This window comes from Hemitrygon akajei, chromosome 8 (genome assembly GCF_048418815.1).
Source record: "Hemitrygon akajei chromosome 8, sHemAka1.3, whole genome shotgun sequence".
NCBI lineage: Eukaryota > Metazoa > Chordata > Chondrichthyes > Myliobatiformes > Dasyatidae > Hemitrygon > Hemitrygon akajei.
Window position 1 is genome coordinate 79867754 of NC_133131.1, and position 27843 is coordinate 79895596.

General features: G+C 42.8%; 1 protein-coding gene across 2 annotated transcripts; it reads left to right on the forward strand.

Annotated features, from left to right (window-relative positions):
• LOC140732014 (cell division cycle-associated 7-like protein) lies at window positions 1-27843 on the forward strand. 2 transcript variants are annotated; one of them, XM_073054083.1, is made up of 11 exons: window positions 1-131; window positions 776-880; window positions 13812-13934; window positions 17540-17674; window positions 18490-18780; window positions 20792-20866; window positions 21515-21700; window positions 21955-22083; window positions 22833-22982; window positions 23506-23642; window positions 27202-27843. In XM_073054083.1, exons 1-11 carry the CDS (start codon window positions 111-113, stop codon window positions 27227-27229), a joined length of 1380 nt encoding a protein of 459 aa, XP_072910184.1. In that variant the 5' UTR covers window positions 1-110; the 3' UTR covers window positions 27230-27843. The 2 variants fall into 2 exon arrangements, with proteins under 2 accessions (XP_072910184.1, XP_072910185.1); XM_073054084.1 differs by lacking the exon at window positions 776-880 and having other exon boundaries at window positions 54-131.

The window sequence follows — 27843 nt, forward strand, 5'->3', positions numbered from 1 at the left end:
CCGCGGGGCTGGCCCGATTGCAGCGCAGGGTTCCATTGTCCCGAGTCGGCGAGCGCTCCGGGTCCATCCGTGCGCTCCGGGTCCCAATCCCGGGACATTTAACCTGCGGCATGGCGCAGCCCCCCGGCCAGGTGAGTGATTCTTCCTCCCCACTGCACTGTCCGCTAACCGTCCCACTTTCCATTCTTAACCGGGTAGGTAACGCTGGCGTGGAATCGGATGGCGCGAAATATCTTAAAAGTTCATTTTTCTCCAGTGTCGGCCAGTGCTGGAGTGTCAGAAATCCCACCGAGCTTGGCTTCCAGTTTAAAACCACGGTTTCTCGCATAAAGCAGAATGTGAATACGTTAAAGTAAAGTTTTAGCCCCAAGAGAACTCTGCATAATAGTGACACGTGTTATTACAGAGTTTTCCTACTGAATAGGCGGAGCAATCTGAAGAGCTGCAAAAGTTACTGAATTCTTCATAACGACCTATTTGCAATTTAATAATTATAACCGTCACGACGTTGTCATTCTTCGGTGCTCTTTCACAGTCATCAACAACATGACGCAGTAGTCGTGTGTTTGGATCTTTGTTTACGCTAAACATAAACACAACACAACAGGAAGGAAACTAATGTTTGCAATATTTTCCCTTAGCAATACCATTTTGCTTAATACTCAATTACGAGCATAATTACATTAAGCCTCTTACTTGATATAGCGCTTTTGCAATTATTTTTACATTATTATGTTTAAAATTTAATAGTTGACTTTTTCCCCACATTTTATAGATGTCAAAAATGGTTACAGACATCTTTAATGCAGAGAGTGATGATGAAGAATTTATGGGTTTTGAAGATTCTGATATTGGGAATGAATGTGGACAGTTTAAACATGTAAGTGGAGCTATGTATAAACGACTTCATAATTTAGTTGTTCAGAATTTGGTTGTTCAGAATATGAAATTAGACTTTTTCCTTGATATACTACTGGTGGGTGCAAATAAAAGGAAAAACTGCCGGTGCTGGAAATCTGAAAAATAACCAGAAAATGCTGCAAAGGCACAATACATCAGGCAGCATTTGTGGATTGTAAGCAGAGGCTGCATAACCTGAATGTGATTAGAGCACTTCCTGCTTTTATATTTCCATGATTGCTATTCCTTGTTTAACTTCAGTTTTGTCAATATTCTGATTTAGTAGAGGACGTCACTCACTAAGTTCCATGCTCAAACATTTAGATCTGCATGTCTGTCAAACGTGTGCTCATAGCTCGATTTCAAACCTACTCCAACGATGCAAAGCAGTGACATGACCAGATCCCCTGAAACAAAACGAGTTTGGCAAAAGCCAGTTAGAAATGAAGACTACAGCAGAGTGTGTGTAGGAATTCAACCCCTGCCACTTAAGATTTTTTTTCAGAATTTCTTAAAATGTTCAGTCAATTATTGCTGTGGATCAGAATTTCATTAGCTTTGTGACTTGGCTGGTGTATTCTGTGGTTCTCTCTGGGAAGTTTCAATTGGGGTAAGACACTGATGCTTAAAAGTAAGCTTGGAATATGGTGTTTTAGGATGTGGCAAGTTGGAAGTCATAGAAGAAATTTTATCCAGTCGTGGTCACTTGCCTCAGTGCTGAACTGGTTCCGTGGCTGCGGGACTCACTTTCGGGGACTCTGATTCACGTTCTGTGCATTGTCTGTTTACTTTCTTTGTCCTTCGTACGACTTGTTTGGCAGTCTTTGTGGCGTGGGACTTTTCATGGAAGCTTTTTTTCCCCCCTCGGTTTTGTCGCTGGCTGCAAAAAGATGAATCTCAAGGTTGTATATGGCATACAAGTTTTGATAATAAATGTACTCTGAAATTGTAACCTACGCTGAGAGATGGTGGAAATTGTACGGCCACATTTCAAGAACTCTTGATGTCCTTGCCTGCCTGATGATGGCATGTAAGGTCCTGTGGGGGAAAAGGGGTAGATCCAAGAAAAGCTGAAGAACATGCATCAAGAATTGGTCATTGTGACTAGGGGCAAATCAAAATGTGCTGATGCAGTTTAATTTGGGGTCTCGGCCTGAAACGTCGACAGTGCTTCTTCCTATAGATGCTGCCTGGCCTGCTGTGTTCCAGCAGCATTTTGTGTGTGTTGTTTGGTAGAATTTGACGTCTTCACAATGCCACTTGATACATAATTATATTCTGAATTGAAGCAATGGATTGAACTGAAATTGAAGCAATGACCTTAAACAGAATGGATTGGGCCAGTATAGGAAGAGAATAAGGTATTGGAGGTATTAAATTAATTTAAGCCAAAGAATATTTTCGGGGGAAAAAAAGATGCCTTAAGGGAAAAGGGCTAATAGATTTTCAGCCAGTGACTTGGTTCTGGTGTAGCCTAAAATATAATAGAAACATAGAAAACCTACAGCACGATACAGGCCCTTCAGCCCACAAAACTGTGCTGAACATGTCCTTACCTGAGAAATTACCTAGGAGTACCCATAGCCCTCTTTTTCTGAGTTCCATATACCTGTCCAGGAGTCACTTAAAAGACCCTATTGTATCCGCCTCCACCACCATCGCCGGCAGCCCATTACACGCACTCACCACTCTCCGTGTAAAAAAAAAAGGTAACTTACCCCTGATGTCTCTGTATCTACTTCCAAGCACCTTAAAACTGTGCCCTCTCATCATCTTATACACCTCTATCAGGTGTAGTAAAGGAGATTTTGTTTTTAGTAATAGATAGTGTTTACATTAAACAAGCAAATTAGTTGCATTATTTTAGAACAATTCCGACTGAGCTTGAGCCTTGCTGCTTAATTTTAAATATACTTAATTTCCGAAATAGGTACACCCTGTCCAATTAACCATTAGTATATAACCTGAGCATCAGAAGTCCCAACACACTAGACCACTGTTATACTAAGATAGAAGATGGCGCCAGTGATCCATGGTGACATTATATGGGATATGTACAATGTTTCTAAATGTATCTCTTTTGGATTACTCTCACTGCAATCTGCAGTGTGTACTTTCCCTTGAAGAAATGTACTTTTAAATCATCTTAATGATGTACAGATTTCACAACCTGAAGATTCATTACAATGGTTGGGGGGGAGGGAGGGGCGGGACCTCCAAGCCAGTCTGAAATACAGGGGTGAGACCTCCTCTCTACCCAGCATCTTGTTAGCAAATATGCAGTCACTGGAGAACAGAATTGAGGATCTGAGGGCAAGATAGCTGTATCAGAGGGAAATGAGGGATAGTTACGTTCTTTGTTTGAATGAGACGTGGCTTACTCCCATCCTGGCAGGTACGGCGATCAGACCCATAGGCTTCTCAATACCTTTGATTGACCGAACTGCTGATTCAGTAAGGGTAAAAGATGGAGGTGTGTGTGTCATAGAAACTCATGTTTCCCCCACTTTGAACACCTAATGGTCAAATGCTGTCAGTTCTATTTACTGAGGGAATTCCATAATCCTGACTGCATCTTACGTAACCACGAGCAGTCAACCATAGTCAAGTGCTTGAGATATTACATGATGTCATCTCCAAACAAGAAACAGTCCACCCTGACGCATTTCAAATCATAGTCGTGTAATTCAGCCAGGTTAGTTTGAAGAAAACCCTGTCCAATTACTATCAGCTTATAACTTGCAGCACCAAGGTTCCCAGCACACTGTTATACTACGATAAGGTGCCTACATTTCCATGTCCTGATCACATTTCAGTAAATCTGATCACTTGGCTGTCTCTCTCCTTTCTGCATACAGGCAGAGGCTAAAGTAGAAAACCCCAGAGGTTAGGACAACAAAGGGGTGGTCGCAGGGGGCAGAAGAGCAGCTATGGGATTGCTTCGATTTCGGTGGACAGGGCCCTGTTCAAGGACTCATCTGTAGATCTGAATGAATACACCATGGTTGCAACAGACTTCATTAAAACGTTTGTAGATGAGTGTGTGCCCACAAGATCATTCAGAGTCTTCCCCAATCTTCCCTGGATAAACCATGAGATTAGTAACCTGAGGGCCCTCAGTTAGAGGCATTCAAGTCTAGTGACCAAGAAAATTATAAAAGGTCCAGGTACGATCTCCAGAATGCCATCTCACAGGTGAAGTGGCAACTCTGGACTAAACTTAAATCAACACAGGGCTCAACTACTGTTTAAATATCACCTTTTTATAAAGTAAAATCAAGCACCGTGGGTGACCACAGGGCTTGGCTTCCAGATGAGCTCAATACTTTCGGTCCTTGCTTTGACTTGTCAAAACATGGTGGATCCACCACCAACTTCCACAGCCCCCGGTGATCCTGTGATTTCAGTCTCTGAGGGCGAATCCCTGAAAATCATCCAGCCCAGATAGCCAAGTACTAAAGACCTGTGCTAATCAACTGGCTAGAGTGTTCACTGAGATCTTTAACCTCTCACTTCAGCAGTTGGGAGGTAGCCCCCTGCTTCAAGCAGGCTTCGATTATACTGATGCTTAAGAAGAACGTGGTAACCTGCCTCAATTACTATCAAAGAGTAGCACTTGCATCAACAGGATCAAAGTCAAAAATTCAAAGTACATTTATCAAGGTATGTATATAGAATACAACCCCAAGACTGGTCTTCCTTCAGACAGCCACGAAAGAAAGAAACTCCGTGGAACCTGTTCAAACAACCAAAGCACAAACAGCAAAATAAAACAAGCAAATAATGCCCAGAATATTAAACATCAAACCATCTTGTCTTGATTGTTGCAACACACACAAAATGCTTGTGGAACGCAGCAGGCCAGGCAGCACCTATAGGAAGAAGTACAGTCGACGTTTCATAAATGCTGCCTGGACGTTTCATAAATGCGTTCCACCAGCATTTTGTGTGTGTTGCTTGCATTTCCATCATCTGCAGATTTCCTCGTGTTTGTGTTGTCTTGAATGTTGAAATGTTTTGAGTGGTTATTGATGACGAGTATCAACTCCTGTCCAAGAAACAACTTGGATCCTCTCCAGTTTGCCTACTGGAGCCACAGGTCCACAGCAGATAACATCTCATTGGCTCTTCACACAAGCCTAGAGCATCTGGACAGCAAAGGTGCATACATCAGGATGCTGTCTATTGACTACAGCTCGACATTCATCTCAAAACAAATTAATAAGCTTCAAGATCTTGGCCTCAAAACCTCCTTGTGCAATTGGGACCTTGATTTCTTCACTTTTAGATTCGGTCAGTTTGGATTAACAACAACATCACAAGCTCAAATTTGAAAATTTCTCAACAACACAGCTAGATAGTTTGTTTCATGTGTCCAGAACTCGCTGTGTAAAGAAATCCTTTCTGATGTCAGTCTGAAAAATTCCTTTAAACAGTCTCCACCTATGGCCCCATGCCCTTGATAGATTAATTTTGAAGTAGCTGCTGGCATCCGCCTTACTTATACCCTTGATGATTTTGAACACCTCTATCATGTCCACTGTCATTTTACGCATTCTTAGGCTAAAAAGATTTAATTCTTTCAATCTCTTCATAGCTCATACTCTGCAGACCTGGAATGAGTCTAGTCACCCTTCTCTGAACTCTCCCGTGCCTTCACATCTGTCGGAAATTATTCAGCTTAAGGAGATTATCTCTAGACTTGAACTCCACTGAGCACATTAAATAGCCCAACATTATATTAGCCTTCCTAATTGCTTCTGTGCATTGTCTAGATGTTGATAGCGATATCTGCCAGGACATCCAAATCCTTCTCATGCGGTGCACTTTCTAACTTAAACCCTCCCATTGTATATTTATATCTAATATTTCTACTTGTATGTTATATTTCACATTTATTTATATTAAATTTAATCTATCATGTATCTGCCCACATCCAGATTATCAGCCCGTCCCTCTAATTTTGTGTCATCAGCACACTTTATGAGTTTATTTGTTATGTGCTTTTCCAGATCATTAACGTAAATTAAAAACAGCAGTGGCCTCAAACCCCGCTTTTAAAATGTAGGTGTGAAAATGATCCTCTCACCAGAACTCATAGTTTTCTGTTTTTGAGATCCAGTGTAGACCTATTGTGGCAATAGGCAAATTGCAGTGGGTCAAAGTCCTTGCTTAGACAGGATTGATTCTAGCCAAGACCAACATCAAGACTTCTTGGGGTGATATGTTTCAATGAAGTCTCCTTTTGGTCTTTTAAATACTATCTGATATATATTTAGTTTGTCCAGCTTCCAGCCTCTCCTCATCAGATAACGTGTCCATTCTCTTTTTCTGAACGAAGATTCTTTCTCATTGTTGCGATGCCTTTGAATTGTCAAGTAATGACATGAGCTGCCTCCACGTAATGGCTACCAGACCATATCATTTATCACAGTTTCTTCTGCCAAGTCACAGAGCACTTCTGCACAGAAATAGGGCCTTTGTCTCATCTCGTCTGTGCTGAACTACTATACTGCCTATCCCTGTCAACCTACACCTGGACCATAGCACTCCATATCCTCCCATCTGTACACTTACCTGAACTTCTTTGAAATATTGAAATTTAAACCTGGATCCATCATTTCCACTTCCACTGTTCAGCTTATTCCACTCACCACCCTCAGTGGAAAAATCCTGCTTGTTTACGTTATCTATACCCCTCATAGTTTTGTATACATCTATCAAATTTCCTGTCAATTTCCTATGCTTTAGAGAAAGAAGTTCCAACCTATTCATCCTTTCCTTATAGCTCATATCCTTAAGTCCAGGCAATATCCTTGTGAACTTTCAATCTTGTTGATATCTTTACTGTAGGTAGGCGATGAGAACTGCACACAGTACTCCAAATTAGGCCTCACCAACGTCTTGTACAACTTCAACATCCCAGCTCCTGTACTCACTACATTGATTTATGAAGGCCAATGTGCCAAGAGTTTTTTTTTATGAACCTTTGGTGCCACTTTCAAGGAATTATGTATATATTCCCAAATCCCTTTGTCCTACCCTCTTCTCAGTGCCATACCATTCATTGTGCAAGATTTACCCTTGTTGGTCCTCCTGAAGTGCTACACCTCGCAGTTGTCCACATTAAATTCCATCAGCCATCTTTTCAGCCTATCCAGATCCTTCTGCAAGCCGTGATAGCATTCCTCATTGCCCACTGTGCCCCCTCTTTTGGTGTCATCCACACACTTGCAGATCCAATTTATCACATTATCATCCAGATCATTGATATAGATGACAAGCAACAGTGGACCCAATAACGATCCCCACGACACACCACTCGTCTCGGGCCTCCAGTTAGAGAAGCAACCATCTGCTATCTCATCCTGGCTTCTTCCTTGAAGCCAATGTTGAATCCAGTTACTACCTCATCCTGAATACCAAATGACTAGCCTTGGCCAACCTCCCAAGCAGGACCTTGTCAAAGGCCTTGCTAAGGTCTATATAGACAATATCCACTGCCTTTCCTTCATCAACATTCCTGGTAACCTTGAAAATTTATAAGGTTAGTTAGACATGCCCTAACATGCACAAAGCCATGTTGGTTATCCCTAAACAGTCGCTGTCTATCCAAATACTTCTGTATCTCTCAGTGGGAGAGCATTTTGGCGAAAGTGATCACAATTCTATCTCCTTTACCATAGCATTGGAGAGGGATAGGAACAGACAAGTTAGGAAAATGTTTAATTGGAGTAAGGGGAAATATGAGGTTATCAGGCAGGAACTTGGAAGCATAAATTGGGAACAGGGAAATGTACAGAAGAAATGTGGCAAAAGTTCAGGGGATATTTGCGTAGAGTTCTGCATAGGTACGTTCCAATGAGACGGAAAGGATGGTAGGGTACAGGAACTGTGGTGTACAAAGGCAGTTGTAAATCTAGTCAAGAAGAAAAAAGAAGCTTATGAAAGGTTCAAGAAGCTAGCAAATGATAGAGATCTGGAAAATTATAAGGCTAGCAGTAAGGAGCTTAAGAATGAAATTAGGAGAGCCAGAAGGGGCCATAAGAAGTCCTTGGCGGACAGGATTAAGGAAAACCCCCAGGCATTCTACAAGGATGTGATGAGCAACAGGATAAGACATGAGAGAATAGGACCAATCAACTGTGACAATGGAAAAGTGTGTATGGAACCGGAGGAGATAGCAGAGGTATTAATGAACACTTTGTTTCAGTATTCACTATGGAAAAGGAAATTGGCGATTTTGTTACTGCACTCCTGATGAAGGGTTTTGGCCCGAAACGTTTTCACTACATCCTCCCATAGATGCTGTCTGGCCTGCTGAGTTCTGCCAGCATTTTGTGTTTTTATTTATTTCCAGCATCTGCAGATTCACTCGTGTTGGCGATTGTAGGGATGACACAGTGGACTAAGAAGCTTGAGCATGTAGATATTAAGGAAGAGGATGTGCTGGAGCTTTTGGAAAACATCAAGTTGGTTAAGTCACTGGGACCGGACGAGATGTACTCCAGGCTACTTTGGGAGGCGAGGGAGGAGATTTCTGAGCCTCTGGCGATTATCTTTGTATCATCAATGGGGACGGGAGAGGTTCCGGAGAACTGGAGGGTTGCAGATGTTGTTCCTTTATTCAAGAAAGGGAGTAGAGATAGCCCAGGAAATTATAGGCCTGTGGCGACCCACTTTCTGCACAGGCGAACCAGCTCACAAATAGCCAGCGCACGGGGGGAGACTTTGGTAATGCACCTCTGACGTCATTTCCACCCGGAGAGGGCGGGCGCTAGGGATTAAATGCCAGCGCCGCAAAGTTTGAATAAACTAGTCTCAAAACGACTTACCGACTGCGTGTCGTTATTTCAGCGCTGTGTGTAGCACATCGCTACATTGGTGACCCCGACGGTCCAAACGGGATTTGGACCAAAGATGACCGACTCTTCATCTGTTCACGCAGTTTCGCTAAAACTGCCGACTTTCTGGACGCTGCGACCACGCGTGTGGTTCAGCCAAGCAGAAGCCCAGTTCCAGATTCGGCAGATATCTTCTGATTCCACGCGTTACTACCACGTGGTGAGCGCCCTTGACCAGGAGACGGCCGCCCAGGTTGCGGATTTCATACAGTTGCCTCCGGAAGAAGGCAAATATGAAGCATTCAAAGCGCTGCTCATTGGGACCTTTGGCCTCTCACGGCGTGAGCGGGGTGCCCGCCTGCTTCACCTGGATGGTTTGGGAGACAGACTGCCGTCAGCATTGATGAACGAGATGCTGTCCCTGGCTGACGGACACAAGCCCTGCCTCATGTTCGAGCAAGCGTTCCTTGAGCAACTGCCCGAGGACATACGTCTGCTGCTGGCCGACGCAGATTTCAGTGACCTCCGGAAGGTGGCGGCCCAGGCAGACGTGCTGTGGAAAGCCAAGAGGGAGAGCGTGGCATCCTTCCGTCAGATTACCAAGCCACACGCCCAACAGCAGACCAGACCAGGCCCAGCAGGGGGGCGCACACAACACAGAGGCAGGAGTGAGGAGGACAGTGAACAGTGGTGTTTCTACCACCAGTGGTGGGGCACAAAAGCCCACCGTTGTCGCCCGCCCTGCAAGGGCCAGGGCCAGGGCCAGCTGCCGCTAATGACTATGGCAGCTGGCCACCAGGACTGCCTCTTGTACGTCTGGGACAAACAGTTGGGACGCCGCTTCTTGGTCGACACTAGAGCGGAGATCAGCGTCTTGCCCCCAACGGGGTACGACACCCGCAACAGGAAGCCAGGACCTACCCTGAGGGCTGCAAACGGCAGCACGATACGAACCTACGGCACCCGCACAGTGCAGCTGCAGTTCAGCACCAGCCGGTTCACGTGGGACTTCACACTGGCCGCGGTGGCCCAACCACTCCTGGGGGCGGACTTCTTGCGAGCTCACAGCCTGCTGGTCGACTTGCAAGGGAAAAGACTGGTACATGCCGAGACTTTCCAGACGTTCTCCCTGGGTGAAGCCAAGTTGCCGGCCCCACACCTGGACTCCATCAAGCTGTCGGACAACGAATTCACCAGAATCCTGGCGGACTTCCCATTGATTCTGGCACCGCAGTTCACGGCAGCCATGCCCAGACACGGGGTACAACACCACTTTCCGACCCAGGGACCACCCCTCCACGCCCGCGCACAAAGGCTCCCCCCAGAAAAGCTCCGCCTGGCGAAGGAGGAGTTCAAGAGGATGGAGGAATTGGGGATCGTACGGAGGTCGGACAGCTCATGGGTCTCCCCCCTGCACATGGTGCACAAAGCAGCCGGGGGTTGGAGACCATGCGGCAACTACTGCAGACTGAACGAGGCTACCACTCCAGACCGCTACCCCGTGCCACACATACAGGACTGTGCAGCAAACCTGCACGGGGCAAGAATCTTTTCCAAAGTAGACCTCATCCGGGGATACCATCAAATCCCGGTACACCCTGCAGACATCCCCAAAACAGCACTCATCACCCCGTTCGGCCTGTTCGAGTTCCTCCGAATGACGTTCGGCCTGAAGAATGCCGCACAGACGTTCCAGCGGCTAAGGGACGTGGTGGGACGCGACCTGGACTTTACGTTCATCTATTTGGACGACATCCTTATAGCCAGTAGTAGTCGCCAGGAGTATCTGTCCCACCTCCGCCAGCTCTACTCCCGCCTGAGTGATTTCGGCCTCACGATCAACCCGGCCAAATGCCAGTTCAGTCTCAATACCATCGACTTCCTGGGCCACAGGATTACCAAAGACGTTGCAACACCTCTGCCCGCCAAGGTAGACGCGATCCGCCACTTTGCCTGGCCCAACGCGGTCAAAGGCCTGCAGGAGTTCGTTGGTATGGTGAACTGCTACCACCGTTTCCTCCCCTCAGCAGCCCGTATCATGTGCCCTTTGTACACCCTGATGTCGGGTAAAGGCAAGGACATTACGTGGGACAAGGAGGCCGCGGCCGCTTTCGTTAAAGCCAGGGAAGCCTTGGCAGATGCCGCGATGCTGGTGCACCCCAGAACGGACGTTCCGACCGCCCTCATGGTGGACGCATTGGACACAGCAGTTGGTGGGGTGCTGGAGCAGCTCATCGAGGGGCGCTGTCAACCCCTGGCGTTCTTCAGCAAGCACCTACAACCACCCGAACTCAAGTACAGTGCTTTCGACCGGGAGCTGTTGGCACTGTATCTGGCAATCCGGCATTTCAGGTACTTCTTAGAAGGCAGGCCGTTCACCGCGTTCACGGACCACAAACCGTTGACCTTGGCGTTCACGAAGGTGTCCGATCCCTGGTCGGCTCGCCAGCAGTGACATCTGTCCTACATCTCCGTGTACATGACGGACATCCAGCATGTCTCGGGAAAGGACAACGTTGTGGCGGACGCACTCTCCAGACCAGCTGTCCAGGCCCTGTCCCTGGGGGTGGACTATGCAGCACTGGCGGAGGCGCAGCAGGCAGACGACGAGATGCCCAGCTACAGGACCGCAGTCTCCGGTTTGCAGCTGCAGGACTTTCTCGTAGGCCCAGGTGAGAGGATCCTCCTGTGCGACGTGGCTACCGGCCCCATCGTCCCAGCAGCCTGGAGGCGGCGAGTTTTCGACTCCATGCACGGTTTGGCGCACCCATCTATCAGGACAACCGTCCGGCTGGTCTCCAGCAAGTTCACATGGCACGGACTTCGCAAGCAGGTCAGTGAATGGGCCAGAACGTGCACGCAGTGCCAAACAGCCAAGGTGCAGTGGCACACTAAAGCCCCATCGCAGCAGTTCGAACCCACCCACCGGAGTTTCGACCACATTCATGTGGATATCGTGGGCCCCCTACCAGTGTCCCGAGGAGCGTGGTACCTCCTAACTATGGCAGACCGGTTCACGAGGTGGCCAGAGGCGGTCCCGCTCACTGACACATCTGCCGATTCCTGCGCCCGAGCACTGATTGCAACCTGGGTAGCACGCTTCGGCGTACCGGCCCACATTACCTCCGACAGAGACGCCCAGTTCACCTCCAGCCTGTGGTCGGCTGTGGCCAGCCTGTTGGGAACGCAGCTACACCACACAACTGCCTACCACCCACAGTCGAACAGACTAGTGGAACTCTTCCACCGTCACTTGAAGTCGGCTCTCATGTCCTTCCTGAGAGGACCTAACTGGGTGGATGAGCTTCCCTGGGTCCTGCTTGGAATTCGCACCGCGCCCAAAGAGGATCTGCACGCCTCGTTGGCCGAGTTGGTGTACGGCGTACCCCTGGCCGTCCCGGGAGAGTTCATACCAGCCCCAAGGGGGCAAGAGGAAGAACCTGCAGCAGTCCTGGATGGGCTACGCTAAAGGCTCAGCAACCTGGCCCCCGTACCGACTTCACAGCACGGACGGACACCGGGCACCGCTACAGTTGTGTTTACGAGGGGCCATTCAAGGTGATCAACAACAACGGGTCCATGTACGTTCCGGACATTGGGGGGAAAAAGGAGGTTTTCACGGTGGACCGACTCAAACCAGCCCATGTGGGCTTGGTGCAGCCGGTCGAGGTTCAGGCACCGCGGCGCAGAGGCAGACTTCCCAAACAGAGGCTGTTCCAGAATGTGGACATTAGGGGGTGTATCGCCGGTTCTGGGGGGTTTATGTGGCAACCCACTTTCTGCGCAGGCGAACCGGCTCACAAATAGCCAGCGCGTGGGGGGAGACTTTGATAGTGCACCTCTGACGTCATTTCCGCCCAGAGAGGGCGGGCGCTGGGGATTAAATGCCAGCGCCGCGAAGTTCGAATAAACTAGTCTCGAAACGACTTATCGACTGTGTGTCATTATTTCAGCGCTGTGTGTAGCACATCGCTACAGGCCAGTGTTTCTTACTTCAGTGGTTGGTAAGTTGATGGAGAAGATCCTGAGAGGCAGGATTTATGAACATTTGAAGTTGCATAATATGATTAGGAATAGTCAGCATGGCTTTGTGAAAGGCAGGTCGTGCCTTACTAGCCTGATTGAATTTTTTGAGGATGTGACTAAACACATTGATGAAGGTAGAGCAGTAGATGTAGTGTACATGGATTTCAGCAAGGCATTTGATAAGGTACCCCATGCAAGGCTTATTGAGAAAGTAAGGAGGCATGGGATCCAAGGGGACTGTCTCAGAACTGCTATGGCATTTTCCCTAACTAGTAATGCCTTTCCTCCCTCTTCAATGCCTCTCGATCTATCACGTCTAAAACAATGGAACCTGGGAACATTGAGCTGCCAGTCCTGCCTTCCCTGAATCCAAGTCTCACTACAACGTGTTCATTCCATGTCTGAATTTATGTTCAGCTTTACCTACAATACTTGTACTGAAATGATGCAACTCAGAGCATTATTCGCACCATACTCAACCTTTCGATTCCTGTCTTTGTATGTAGGCGTAACGACCTTTTTCCCCACAACCACTCCACTAGTTGCCACTCTGATACCTTTGGGTGCTGCATCTGTACCTGTTCCACTTTGTTTAACTTTCGGCATGGTCTTGCGCTTATCTGATTTACCGACAGCTATATTGCCACTCTATTATCTCCGTTTTTAGTCTTTTATTTCCTTGTTTGAACTCTATTGTAGCCTTTTTAATCCCTGCTCCAGTTTTCAGTAATTTAAAGTGGCCTGTATTTAAACTCTTTTGTTATTTTGATTCTATCTTTATGCTCTTCTTAGTTCTTTCCAGATAATCTACAGCTTAAGATCAAAGTCAGCTCTTGCTTTCATTTACTGCTTGGCCTCTCCTATCTGTTGTGCTATTCAAAAAGGTCTTGGTTGACCATAGAGATTTAATTTTGCTAACTTTGTTGAGCTCTCCAGACTGCTGGAATGAAACATTTTCAGTTTTGCTTGTCAAAGTGTTAAAATCCTGTACGCTAGATAAATTTCTCTCATTTGATCTTACTTTCTTCATTATGTTCACAGATACCAAAGTTTTTGGCGGATATATTTGATGCACCAAGTGATGAAGAGTTTTTCGGTTTTCCAGATGAAGAATCCAACGCATTACTTGGTTCTGCTGAGGACAAATTTAACCAGGGCATAAATGTGAGTGGAGATGAATAGGATGTAATTTGTTCAAAATTTTAAGGATGCATTTAGTAAAAATGGAATTTAAAGATGCAGTTAATTTTTGTCAGTAATACTATCAAACCTACTGGTTCTTGTGTTTTGTGCAACTATGAGTGAATTCTTGTGTAATTATGTCAAAACAGCTTGCTTAGATTGGAAATTCCAAAATTTAGCTCTCTTCACACTAACTGGACCTTTTTGAGTATGTTGAGGCTGGCAGTACAGTGGACTGCTAGTTTTGAGCCTAGACATTCATGCAATGCCACATCTAGTTCACTGGTGACAGAGTGGTCAGGATACTTGTTAGTTTGATCTCTTTACCTGAATGGAAGTGAGGATTGTAGCAGTCATTCAAATGATTGTGGAAGCCTGAAGTGACTTTTACCTTGGCTTGAAATCAAATCGTGCTTCAAAGTCTTCTCTATTGCTGGGAACCAAGTTTTGTTTTCCAGAGCTGCCTGGGAGAGTTTAAACTAGTTTGGCAGGGGAATGGGAACCACGGTGATAGGACATTGGCTGGTACAGTTAGATGCCAGTCAAAGATAACATAAAAGCAAAAGAGAGAGCATATGATAGAGAAAACATTAGTAAAATGTTAGAGAATTGGAAAGCTTTTAAAAAGCAACTAAAAAATAAGAGAAAAGGAGGAAATAAGAAGGAAAGCTAGCCAATAAAGAGGATATCAAGTTTTTTTCAGATAAATAAAAAGTAAAGAGGCGAAAGTGGATATTGGACGCTGGAGAGGTAGTAATAGGGGACAAAGAAAGGGCAGACAAACTTATTAAGTAGTTTACGACAGTCTTCTCTGCAGAAGATGCTATCAGTTTAGCAGAAATTCAAAAGTGTTGGGGCAGAGTGAGTGTAGTTGCTATTACTAAAGAGAGAAAGCTGAAAGGTCTGAAGGTAGATAGGTCACCTGGAACAGATGGACTACACCCCAGGGTTCTAAATGGGGGTAGCTGAAAAGATTGTCAAGGCATTAGTAATGATCTTTCAAGAATCTCTACATTCTGGAATGGTTCCTGAGGAATGAAAAATTGCAAATGTCACCCCACTCTAAGAAGGTGAGTGAGGCAGTAAAAGTAAATTATGGGGCAATTAGCCAGACTTCAGTGGTTGGGAAGATGTTGGAGTCCATTAAGGATGAGGTTTCAGGGTGCTGAAGGCACACGATACAATCAGCCAAAATCAGCATGGTATCCTTAAGGGGAAGTTTTGTCTGATAAGTCTGTTGGAATTATTTAAGGAAATAGCAGGCAGAGTAGACAGGTAAATCGGTGAATGTTGTCTCTTTGGACTTTCAGAAGGCCTTTGATAAGTTGCTGCACATTAGGCTGCTTAAAAAGATAAGAGCCTATGGCATTACAGGAGAAATACTAGCATGGGTAGAAAATTGGCTGACTGGCAGGAGGGAAAGAGTGGGAATATAGGGAACTGTTTTTTGGGACTACTTTTTTCACATATGTCAATGGTCTGGATGATGAAATTGATGGCTTTGTATCCAAGTTTGAGGATGATGTGAAAATACGTGGGGGGGGGGGGCAGCATTGTTGAGGAAGCAGATAGTCTGCTGAAGACTGAGACAGATTGGGGAAATGGGCAAAGAAGTGACAGATGGAATATAATGTAGGGGAGTGTGTGATCATGCATTTTGATAGAAGGAATAAAGGCGTAGATAATTTTCAAAATAGGGAGAAAGTTCAAAAATCAAAGCTGCGAAGAGACTTGGGAGTTCTTGTGTAGGATTCCCTAAAGGTTAACCTGCTGTTTGGGTCAGTTGTGAGGAAGCCAAATGCAATGTCAGGATTCATTTTGAGAAGACTAGAATATAAAGGCAGGGATGTAATATTGAGGCTTGATATGGCATTGGTCGGACACACTTGGTGTATTGTGAGCAGTTTGGGGCCCCTGATCTAAGAAAGGATGTGCTGCCTGCTATTGGAGAGGTTCACAAGATGGTTTCTGGAAATTAAAGGGTAAATGAAAGAGGAGCGTTTGACTGTGGGCCCGTACTCGCTGGAGTTTAGAAGAATTGTGGGGGGGGGGGGGGGTTCTTACTGAAATCTATCAAATATTGAAAGGCCTGGATAGAGTGGAAAAAGCCGGCTGGTGGTGTAGTGGCATCCACACTGGATTTCGAGGCAAGTGGTCCCAGATTCAGATCCAGCCGGCTCCTTGCAGGACTTCCATCCATGCTGGGTTGAGCATCGAGCTAGTAACTCTGCCTCTTTTTTTAAAAAGAAAAAACAGACAAATGCTAAAGAAATAGCAAGGTTGTCATTCAATGTGCCATATGTGGAGAGGATGTTTTATCTAGAGTGCTAGTCTAGGACCAGCAGGCACAACCTCAGAATAGAAGGACTTCCTGTTTTTAAAAACAGAGATGAAAAGAAGTTTCTGCACCCAGAGGGTGGTGAGTCTGGAATTCATTGTCACGGATGACTGTGAAGGCCACGTCACTGAGTGTATTTAAAGTGGTGGTGATAGGTTCTCAATTAGTCAGTGCGTCAAAGGTTACGGGAAGAAGGCAGGAGAATGGGGTTAAGAGGGATAATAAATCAGCCGTGACGGAATGTCAGGACTCGATGGGCTGAATGGCCTAATTCTGCTGTGGTAGCTTGTGGTCTAATCTGCAACTTTACCATGTGAGGTAAGATGTGGTGCTAGTCAAGTGCACTGCCTTGTCCTGCATGGTGTATTCTACAAAATTATCCACATTGTTCGGACTTTAAATTAGCAGAAGTTCAATTCCGAACTTGCGACATGGTGGTAAATATCACTGACCTGTTGCTCCCCAATGATTTGCACTCTCCTGCTTTCCTGTCATCATGTATTTCGTCTCCTTCATATTTTGGGAGCCTCTAATGACACTTTATAGCTACTGGGCATTTACATTGTAATAGAAATACTTAATTAAGAAATGGACGGTAATGTATTCCAGAGATTGGGGTACGTGGAACTATAGAGGGTAAGAAGTGCCCTTCAACCCATAATATCCAGGCTAACCATAATGCCAAATTCAGTTAATGTCTTCTACCTGCACATGATCCATTTGCTTTTATTCCCTGAACATCTGTGTGCTTGTCCAGAAGTTTGCTAAGTGGCATTATCACACTTGCAACACTACCCTAGCAACCCATCCCAATCACAGACACAGTGTTATTGGAAAATACCCCACCAGTACAAATGACACTGGCAACTTCATTTTATTCGTTAAGTCTCTGGGTGAAGAAGAAGCTGAGATCTTATCTGCTCTCCAGAAGTGTCATGCAAGCTTTTCTTGTTTGTAGACCCCTCCCCCTGCCAACCCCCCAACCCAGGACAATTTAAGATGGCTAATAAATATCATGCCAATAATGCCTGCTTCGTGAATCTGTATAATGATGACATTTTTGTAACTTTATCTTAAGTTTAAATAATTATTCTCAGACCAGGTATGTCAACATTCATGACTGTAGGAAAGTTGAAGCTGTTGGTAATGTTACTTTATGAATTATATTAATATTTGCAGCTACCAGTGAATCACTGTTTACATAGATCTAATTAATTGTACTTCATGCTCTGCTCCTTTTTGTTTGCAGGTTTCCAAATTTCAGTCCAAGTACATTACAGAAGAGCTGATTGAAATTTTCACAGAGGATAGTTGCTCAACTGATTATGTTTTTGAAGGGTTTCCTTCAAACAATTTTGAAGCTAATGGTGAGCTGGATTTGAAGGTGAGGACTGTATTTGACTGAATTAACGCATTAATTAAACTTTACTATTTTTGTTTGCCCTCTTAGATGCTTACATTGCTCCCGATTAGTAAATTAGTTACTAATACAGTGGCAAGTGTAAATGATTTTCAGTGCACTGCCTCGGAAGGTAGTGGAGGCCAATTCTCTGGATGCTTTCAAGAAGGAGCTAGATAGGTATCTTATGGATAGGGGAATCAAGGGATATGGGGATAAGGCAGGAACCGGGTATTGATAGTAATTGATCAGCCATGATCTCAAAATGGCGGTGCAGGCTCGAAGGGCCGAATGGTCTACTTCTGCATCTATTGTCGGCCCCCAGCCACTCCTCACCACAATAGATGTGACTGAATTGGCCATTCAGTAAATCTGTTTCATTGACTTGGGTAAAATGGCAATAGACTGAATATCAAATTGTTTTCTGAAAGTACCCATTTGTGTCTGTGCCATTTTTCTTTTTGCTGGGATTGGAGGACTGGAGGGGTTGTGTGGGTGTGAGGGAGGAACGGGTCTGAGCTTTGTTGTTTTCTTGTGGTTGTTCTGCTGGACATCGTGGGCATGTTGTGTCAATGCCAGAACGTGTGGTCACACTTGTCTGCTTCCCTGGTACATCCTTGGGTTGTGGATGCAAACAGTGTATTTCATTGTAGGTTTCAATATGCAGTACCTATGATAAGTAAATGATCTGAATCTGAAGTTAAAGATCGTAAATGTGGCCCGTAGCATAAAAGCATTCACATAATATTGTAGGTGTTGTTTTAGTTGATGTTCATATCTTAAGTTTATCTTCATTGCAGTCTGCAAATTCAGAAATTGAGGATGAGGATGAAGATGAAGGTTTCACTGAATGTGATGAGGAGGATGAAGATGATATATCTTCTGTTGAAAGTGAAATGGAACCAATGCCAAAGAAAACCCATTTTGGACTGCGTGTAGCATTTAAATTCCCCACAAAGCGGCCAGTAAAGAGAAAGGAGCATGAACTGGCTATGTCTGAATCTGAATCAGATGATGATTCTGGGTCAAAGAAGAAGAGGTCTAATGTTTTGCTAAAGCGAGCTATGAACATTAAAGAGAATAAAGAGATGGTAAGTGTACCGCTTTACAAAATACTCGGTTAATGAAGTGTGTAATTGTGATCAGACAAAAGCAGCACAAATTCTGAGAAGCAGCTTAAATACTTTCAATTAAAGCCGTTATATATGCAATTGTCCTGTATGCAAGATTCCTTGTACTTTTTCAGAACTTATTTGCCAGAGGATGTGACCTGTCGTTTATGTACAGTATTTGTATAACATTTGTGGAATGACTGCTTTTTTTTTTCCAATAATGAAATGACAATCCAAAAAGCAAGTCCACACAAATCAGTTTTGTGCCTTTTGCAGCCACGTTACCTATTTAATTTACTTCATGCTTGTATAAGCAGAATGTTTTTCTGTTCACTGACACAAGGTCAGCAGAATGGGGTAGTGTAAATGTAAGGTGAATACTGACAAATATCTACAATATTTTTTCCCCTGTTCTCTTCATCTTGCTATGTAGGAAAATGTGCAAAGGGCCTCAGATGTCAGTGGGATTCCCAGCTGGGACAAAGCTGACCGCTTTACTACCTTCATCCCAGAAGGGAGAGTGGCTTTTCTCTACCTGGCACCTTCCTTTTGTGTAGATACAAAGAGAGGTGGTATTGATGTGGAAACTTCCTAGTGTCAGTAGGAAGTACTCTGTTTTAGACCATAGATATAGAAGCAGAATTCACATCTGCTCCACCATTTCATCATGGCTGATCCAGTTTTCTCTCTCCTCCCCCCCCGGATCCCTTAGCCCTGACTAATCAAAAATCTATCAACCTCTGCCTTAAATATACATAAAATCTTGGCCTCCACAGCTGCCTGTGGCAAAGAATTCCACAGATATACCACTCTGTGCCTGAAGAAATTCCTCCTCAGCTCCATTCTAAAAGGATGCCCATTCTATTCTGAGGCTGTGTCCTCTGGTCTTAGAGTCTCCCACCTCAGGAAATACCCTACTTTATCAAGGCCTTTTACCATTCGATAGGATTTAATGAGGCCACTCCTCATTCTTCTGAGTTCCAGTGAATACAGGTACAGTGTCGTCAGATGCTCTTCATACGACAAGCCTTTCAATCCAAGAATCATTTTTGTGACTCTCCTTTGAATCTTCTCCAGTTTCAGCACATGCTTCCTTTGATAAGGGGCCCAAACGTGCTGGCAGTACTACGTGAGGCTTCACCAGTGCTTTATAAAGTTTCAGCATTACATCCTTATTTTTATAATCTAGTCCTCTCCAAGTGAATGTTAACATTGCATTTGCCTTCCTCACCTCACCACAGACTCAACCTGCAAGTTAACTTTCAGGGAATTCTACACAGGAACTCCCAAGTCCCTTTGCACCTCAGTGTTTTGTATTTTCTCTCCATTTAGAGAATAGTGCTTTCATTCCTTCTACCGAAGTGCATGACCATACACTTCCTATCTGCCATTTTTTTTTGCCCATTCTCATAATCTGTCTGTTCTTCTGTAGCCTTTTTGCTTCCTCAAAACTACCTGCCCCTCCACCTATCTTCATATAGTCAGTGAACTTTGCAACAAAGCTGTCAATTCCATCATCCAAATCACAGACATAAAATGTAAGAAGAATTGGTCCCAACACAGACACCTGTGGAACACCAACAGTCACAGCAGCCAAAACATGTTTCAGCAGTCTGAATTAGCTGCTATAAATTTCTGCTCATTTTTACAACAAAAATGTATCAGTAATGATTGCTGTGCACCCAGTTTTTTGCATGTGAAATTCTCCGCTCTTCTGATATTTTTGGATACAACTAAAATTCACTGACAAAATGAAACTAAAGATGGCGCTAAAAGTAATTGTTTTGCAGATAACCATTTTTACATGAGAAGCATAGCTTTAACGTATGGTTGGTGGGGCATGCTAAATTGCTTCTTCAAGCAACTTCAGCTTGTCCTTGTATGTTGTGTAATTTTGTGCTTCTCATACCCGGTGATATATTGTGATTTTAATCTTACATTTGTTTAGATGTTCTTACCTTTTTAAGTATTATTTGAATTTTTCTTTTAGCTTGCTAAACTAATGGCAGAACTAAAAACAATCCCTGGACTCTTTCCAGTGAATGTACAGACTCCTTCACCTTCAGTAAGTATTGTCTAATTGCCCACAATCCAAAATTGAAATTGGTTTATTATTGTCAGATGTACCAAGGTACAGTGAAAGCATTCTTTGCATACTGATCATATAGATCTGTTCATTAAGAGGGTAGCACAAGGTAAATTAATAACTATGCGGAATAAAGAGAACATGTAGTGCAGGTAGACAATAAGGTGCAAGATCATAATAAGGTAGTTGGTGAGGTCAGGAGTCAATTTTATTGTACCTGGGAACCATTTAATCGTCATGTTTGAAACTATCCTTGAATATGTGCTTGCAGGCTTTTGTATCTTCTGCCTGATAGGAGAGGGGAGAAGGAAGAATGTCCGGGGTGAATGGGGTTTTTAATAATGGCTAGTTTACAAAAGCAGCAAGAGTACATTTTTCAATAAAATTACTATCGATATACAGTAAATGATTGACTACCAAGAAACATAACTTTCATTGAGAGCTACTAGCTTCACCTTCACTCCAGACAAGCATGTGGACTGACATACCTTTACTGTACAGTACAAACAAAATACTGTGATATAAACATTTGCTATTGTTTTTTATGTGTTAGATTTCAGCTGTATGCATGATGTGGTATCTATTTGTTCCACTCTATTTAAGTACAGTGACCTTTTATCTTTTCAGAAACAGAAACGAACCCCAAAAAGAACTTTCTCTGAAGGAAAGATTGAGCGCCGCGTGAATCCAACAAGAAGTGCGCGGCCTCCGAAGGGGTTTTCTGTGGAGAAGTTGGCGATTTCTCCTACCAAACTTATGGACCAAGTGAAAAACTTCCGCTTGAGAAATGATTTGTCAGAACGTTTTGTTGAGGTAGTTGGTCTTCAGGAAAGGATCTTCTATTTTAGCATTTTGCCAAAAAATGACAAACTACAGTAACCACAATAATTACAGCATTTCCTTTGCAGTAAATTTTCATCCATGAAGTTTTAGATTAAAAGTTGCTACAAAAATAGATAATTGTATAGCTATAATTTTGTGGTTGCATGACTGAATAGTTTAAGGTTACTTCTAATAGTTAATTTGAATTTCTGGTTTAAATTTTGTTTCTTTACATCACTTAATAGGATGGAAGCTTAAAGAAAAAGAGGCGAAGATCTTCCAAATGTAAGCCCAGACTTGCTGATGATATCACAGAAGAGGATTTAGAAAATATTGCCATCACTGTTAAAGATAAAATATACGATCGTTGTATGGTAATTTTCAGACTTTTTTAATAACACCATTGAACAAATCTTCATTAAACCAGAAACCGGTACACTATTTTGTTGTTTACATGTTTAACAGGGTAATAAGTCAGTATATCACATGTATATTGAACTTCAGGGCTGCTTTCATTTAGGAATGGCTGTTCATTATCATTAACTATTTGTATTTTGTCTGTTTCATAATATTCCTATCATGTTTATATGACTTTCCAGAGTCTAGAAGTTTAAAATAATGGTATGAAAAAGATGGACATTCATAACTTTTTCCCCGGGGTTAGAGTACAAAACTAGAGGGGCCAGATAGAAGATAAGAGGGAAGAGATGTCAGGGAGATCTGTGATGTAGCTTCTTTACACAGAAGGGAATGAGTACTAGGTCTGAGCTTGTGATATTCACGAGACAATGTATAGGTACATCGGAGGGGAAGGTCTCGGGGGTTATGGGCCAAGTGCAGGTAACTGGGGTGACATGGAGGATGCTATGGCCAGCATGGACCAGATGGGCCAAAGGGCCTGTTTCCATGCTCTCTGGCTCTAAGATTAAACATATCAATGGAGTTAATTTTAATTCTACTGTAAATAAATTGATTATAATTTGTATAGTTTTTTATAACTAAATATGGAGTCTGCTAAATATTATTTGAGGAAATCATTAATAATTTTATACCACACTTTATAATTGAATCGTGTTCTTTTAATATTGTACTAAAGGGCAAAATGTTCACTTTCTGCATGTAGGGAAGCACATGCCATCAGTGTCGACAGAAGACGATAGATACAAAAACAATCTGTCGTAATCATGATTGTTTTGGCGTAAGAGGACAGTTTTGTGGACCTTGTTTGCGCAACCGATACGGGGAAAATGTGAGATCAGCCCTTTTAAATCCAGTATGTATACAGATAAAAGTACTAAACATTTGCTGTACTGTGCCAGATCATACTGTACAGTTTTTCCATGGCAATACAATTACTGTGCTCATTCTTCTGTTTGAAAGGATAAAACGCTAGTTTATGCTATCTGCATATGAAATAGTGGTAGCATGCTGTATTCTACTAAATTCAGTTCCGATAAAATACAAGATCAGTATGTAGCTGCTTCCATATGTACACCTTTCTAAGGGTGCATTTTCATGTAGTTATTTGTCTCATATGAATTGCAATTATTTTGAATCCTAAAACAAGTTTGTACTACTTCTGGCTGGTGTTAAATACTTTAAGACCTGTTTGCCTTTTGGCATACATTAATAATATTGCCAGTTAAAGCATGCCCCAGGTCTGGATTAGCATTTCTTCATTTTATGGTGCATTAAATTAGTTCTTTTAAGTTGTAAGTAACCAAGAGGAATCAAAACTACTTCTCCCCTCTTCATTGCTGACTTCTGTAATGTTGTAACTGCTTTGTTTTTTGTAGGACTGGGTGTGCCCTCCTTGCAGAGGCATCTGTAATTGTAGCTTCTGCCGTCGTCGGGATGGGCGGTGTGCCACTGGGATTCTAGTTCATTTGGCAAAATTTTATGGATATGACAATGTTCAAGCCTATTTAGAAAGGTAAGAGAATGGGATCAGTTGGATTGTTGAGGGAATGGGATCAATTAGGATTTTTATCCATTTCCGTATCAAATTACTTTCACCACCTAAAAGTGATGAGAACATGGGAGAATCATAGCACAACGGGCTCTTTCAGCCTACCTCAGCAACGTTGCTCGTGCTGCTAATAAATCTCTTCAGGTGTAGTACATTCGTACGATAGAACATACTGGACAGACCATTTGGTCTACGCTGTTGTGTCAGCCTTGAAATCTCCTCCTATATAATCATCGATATCCCTCCATTCCATACCTATGTGTTTATCTGAAAACCTCTGGAACCACATTGATGTGGCCGATTCTACTGGAAACCTATTTCAGGAACCTGCTACTCTCTCTGAATAAATGAAGAAGGAAAGTGAAAATTAAAAAAAAATGCCTTTAAGCTTCTCTCACTAACCTTAAAAGCATTTGCTCCAGTGTTTGATGTTCCTACCCCAAGGGTAAAAATTCTGACTGCCTACTCTATTCCTCTCATAATTTAAAAACTCCCTGTAAGGTCTCCTCTTAGCCTCCAGTGCTCTAGGGAGAACAGCCTTTCCTGTAACTCATAAACCACTAATCCAGGCAGTGTCCTGGTGAAAGGTATCTGCTTCCTCTCCGTATTTTGCCTATAATAGGGCCCTTCGTTTCCCTCAATCAGCTTCTCAAGATGGACGTGCCATTCAATAACGTTGTGGCTGTTCTCTACATCAGTACAATGCGCTATCTTGTCCCATATCCCTTGATTTCTCAGTACATTTCAGTGAGGGTACTGTCTATCCTTCTGAACTCCGAGGTGTAGTCAACTCTGTATTAATTTTACAGATGTTGCACCCCAGAGGCAGTCAAGTGAAACATTGCTGCACCTCCTAGAGCAAGTTACATGTAGCACCATAATTGTATACAGTATTTTTGGAAGTCTTATGTAGACTCTGTATAACTGTGGAATGAAGTGTTGTATTTAAATTATCAAAGCAGTAAAGGCCAGTGAATCATCTGCCTTCTCAACTACCTGCTGCATTTGCCATTCAGTTTTCTGATTTGATTACAAGGACAGCAAATTTCTTTGAACATCAACACTAAACAATCTTAACATTTAAAATTTAAAGAAACAGCGTTTTTATTTTCCCTTCTGATGTGGATAACTTCAGATGTGGGTTCCCATTTTACTTGTCTACTGTCCTTGAACCAATCCTCTGCATTCTGTTCACTGGGCTTTTTCTGATTTAGTTTCATGTCCTTTGAAAAGGTGGAACTTTGGTCTGCTCAACGAGAACCTGAAACCAATCCTTCCAGTATCTACTGGTCACTTTACGGCTTTGTAACTGCATCCATTTTCCATTTTTAACCTAATTTCAATTTTCATTCATACACTGTTCCCCATTCCCTGCCCTGTGACCTTATTCACCATGCGTGTAGGATCTTGGCCAAGGTTTTCTGAAAACCCAAGTACTCCACATTTATTTCTGTGTAGATCTCGAAGAAACTCCAAATATTTCCCATTTGTAAAGCTACAATGACTGTACCAAATTCTTTAGAAGATTTGCTATCACATCTTCTATACATTCCAACATTTTCCCAATTAATATTGTCAGGAAATAATTAGTAGTTCCCTGTATTCTCTTTACTTCAAATAGTGGAGTTACATTTGTTTCCTCTGTTTGCAGGAAACATTCCAGAGTATATTGTATTTTGAAAGGTGGTGATCACAATATATTCTCATACTCAGGAGCTTGGTATTAATGTTTCAGGCTGATTAATTTCTTCCACATCTTCATTTGCAAATTAAAGGCTAATTTGTGGGAGGTTTTTTTTGTCCTCTGAAGACCAACACTAGCTACTTGCTGCTTTCGTATTCCCCTTACTCTCTATTGAATACTCTTGATTTTTTCCCCCCCCCCGTGCCGATGAAGTCCTTGCAGATTGGTTTTGTGTGTTCTTTGTGTGTTGCTCTTGTTTTCATTTCACCTTTCTTTTTTCCCCTCCCCCTAAGGTCCTGGTTCTCCTTTTTTGGATTTCAGACACCCTGTCCTCAAAGACTTGCTTTTTTTTAATATGGCAGTCAAGAGTTACACAGCATGGAAACATGCACTATCTGCATATTAATACCACATTCTCATATTCACTTGCACGCTGTTTGGAATGCAGACGGAAAGCCACACAGTCACAGGGAGGATGTGCAAGCTTCACTCAGAGACTGGGTTTGAACCTGGGTCTTTAGTGCTGTGAGACAACTCCACTAACTGCCACCTTGGCAAACCTAATGCTTTATCCTTAGATTTAATATTATCTTGAAGTTCTGTAGTTAGACCATTTTCCTCTCTTGTCTTTGAAATTAAAGCTTGAAAATTAGTTGCAAATGATCCATTTGCTATTACCTGTCCACTGTTGTACTCTCTATGTATCACTTCCCTATCATCTGTCTATTAACAACTACTATCATTTATCTATCTAACACCTGGCTGTCTGCACCTATATGGATTTGTACATTAATAATATAAATTCCTCAACATTAATGGCGAAAACATTCTCTACATTCAAAGATTTCAATCTCTACATAATACTAATTAGATTTGTCCTCTATATTTTCCTCTTCATTAGGTTAGGTGCAAATGAATGGAGTGTATGCAGCTGAACTTTGACCTCTGCTGCATATAACTTTCTAACTATTTATTTAACATTGCCCAGATTTCCGATGCACATTTTGACTTGCAGAATCCAAGGGTGTCCCTTATGTTATATAGTGAAGGTTGATTAATCCACTGTCCACTCTGAACCCTTAAATTGCAAAGAATACAGGACAATAGACAAATAGTGGGAGGTGTGATTAGAATGTCGCCACAGATGAAGTGGGCCAAATGGCCTTTTTCTGTGCTGTGCAATTTTGTGGTCATTTGTCCATGGGGATAATAAAGATGATATGATCTTGATTATTGCAAAGAATTGCTGGAGTTGGCCATAACTCCTGAAACTACCACCATCAACTAGGATATTGGCTAATTCTTCAGCTGTTATCCACGGTTCCTGAATTAAGGGATTAAATTTAAACCCTGGAAGGGCAGTACAGTTTGTATAACTGGTTCTATTTGGGGCCAGTCATCTGGGTTCCGTTCTGAACTCCGCTGCTGTTTCTGTGGAGCTTGTGAATTCTCCCCAAGACCATGTGACCTCTCCAAAGATGTATCTGTCGATAGGTTAATTAACAACTTTATAGGCAAGTAATAGAATCTGAGTCAGTTGATGGGGAATGTAGGGAGTAATTAATGGATTAGTATTGAAATAGATTAGTTTGTTCAGTATGTGACAGGAACATGAAGGGCCCAAATGGCTTCCATCTTGGAAGGAAATGTCAGGCTTCTGGACTTTGAATGTTGCGGTTGAATCCACCATAGCACAGTAACTCAGGCAACAATAAGAATGAGATTTTTGAAGACCCTTTCAAAATACAACATTTGTCATTTGTCTATCCAGAGCTCATCTTAATTTAGTAATGGGTAGAAATTTTGATTACTTGCTGTAATGTTTGTATTTTACTTTAGTTTACAGAGACAACTAACTGAAGACTGAATCAAGAACTAGGATTTGTAAAGATGCGGCTGCTTATAATGTTACATTTTAATTTTCTTAGTGGAACATGTATAAAAGCATACTTTAATTTTTAGCTTCATAATTGATGCCTGGAAACACTTGGTTATTGAAGCTAAATAAGGTCTGTTGAGTTTGTGTTTTTTGAAATAAATAGCTTAGCAATCGAAAAGTTTGTTTAAACCATTGTTACATTTTCTGGTGTTAATTGTAATGTTATTGTCTAGGTTGCAAGAAAACATTATGCTGTTCAGTGGTAACATCTTGTTTACAGTGACCACGTTAACACTAAATGAGGGTTAATACGATGTCCTCTTGTGCATAATCTGATGGTGTTGATGCATGCATCTGATGTGTCCTTTACACATCGTAAGGATTGATAATTAAAACTGGAAATGTTAAAGCTATTAAAGCTATGAGTCTGATAACCCAGCAACATTAAAGCATTAGATTTTTGATTTGACTGTTCGCTAATCTGAGTGCTTTTTTTTATGTCTGCAAGTTTGCATTTCTGGCCTAAAGAGAATGTTGTAAAAATGTGTTCAATCATTAACGCAAACTATAAAATAAAAATGAGTAAGTGTTGTACGATAAAA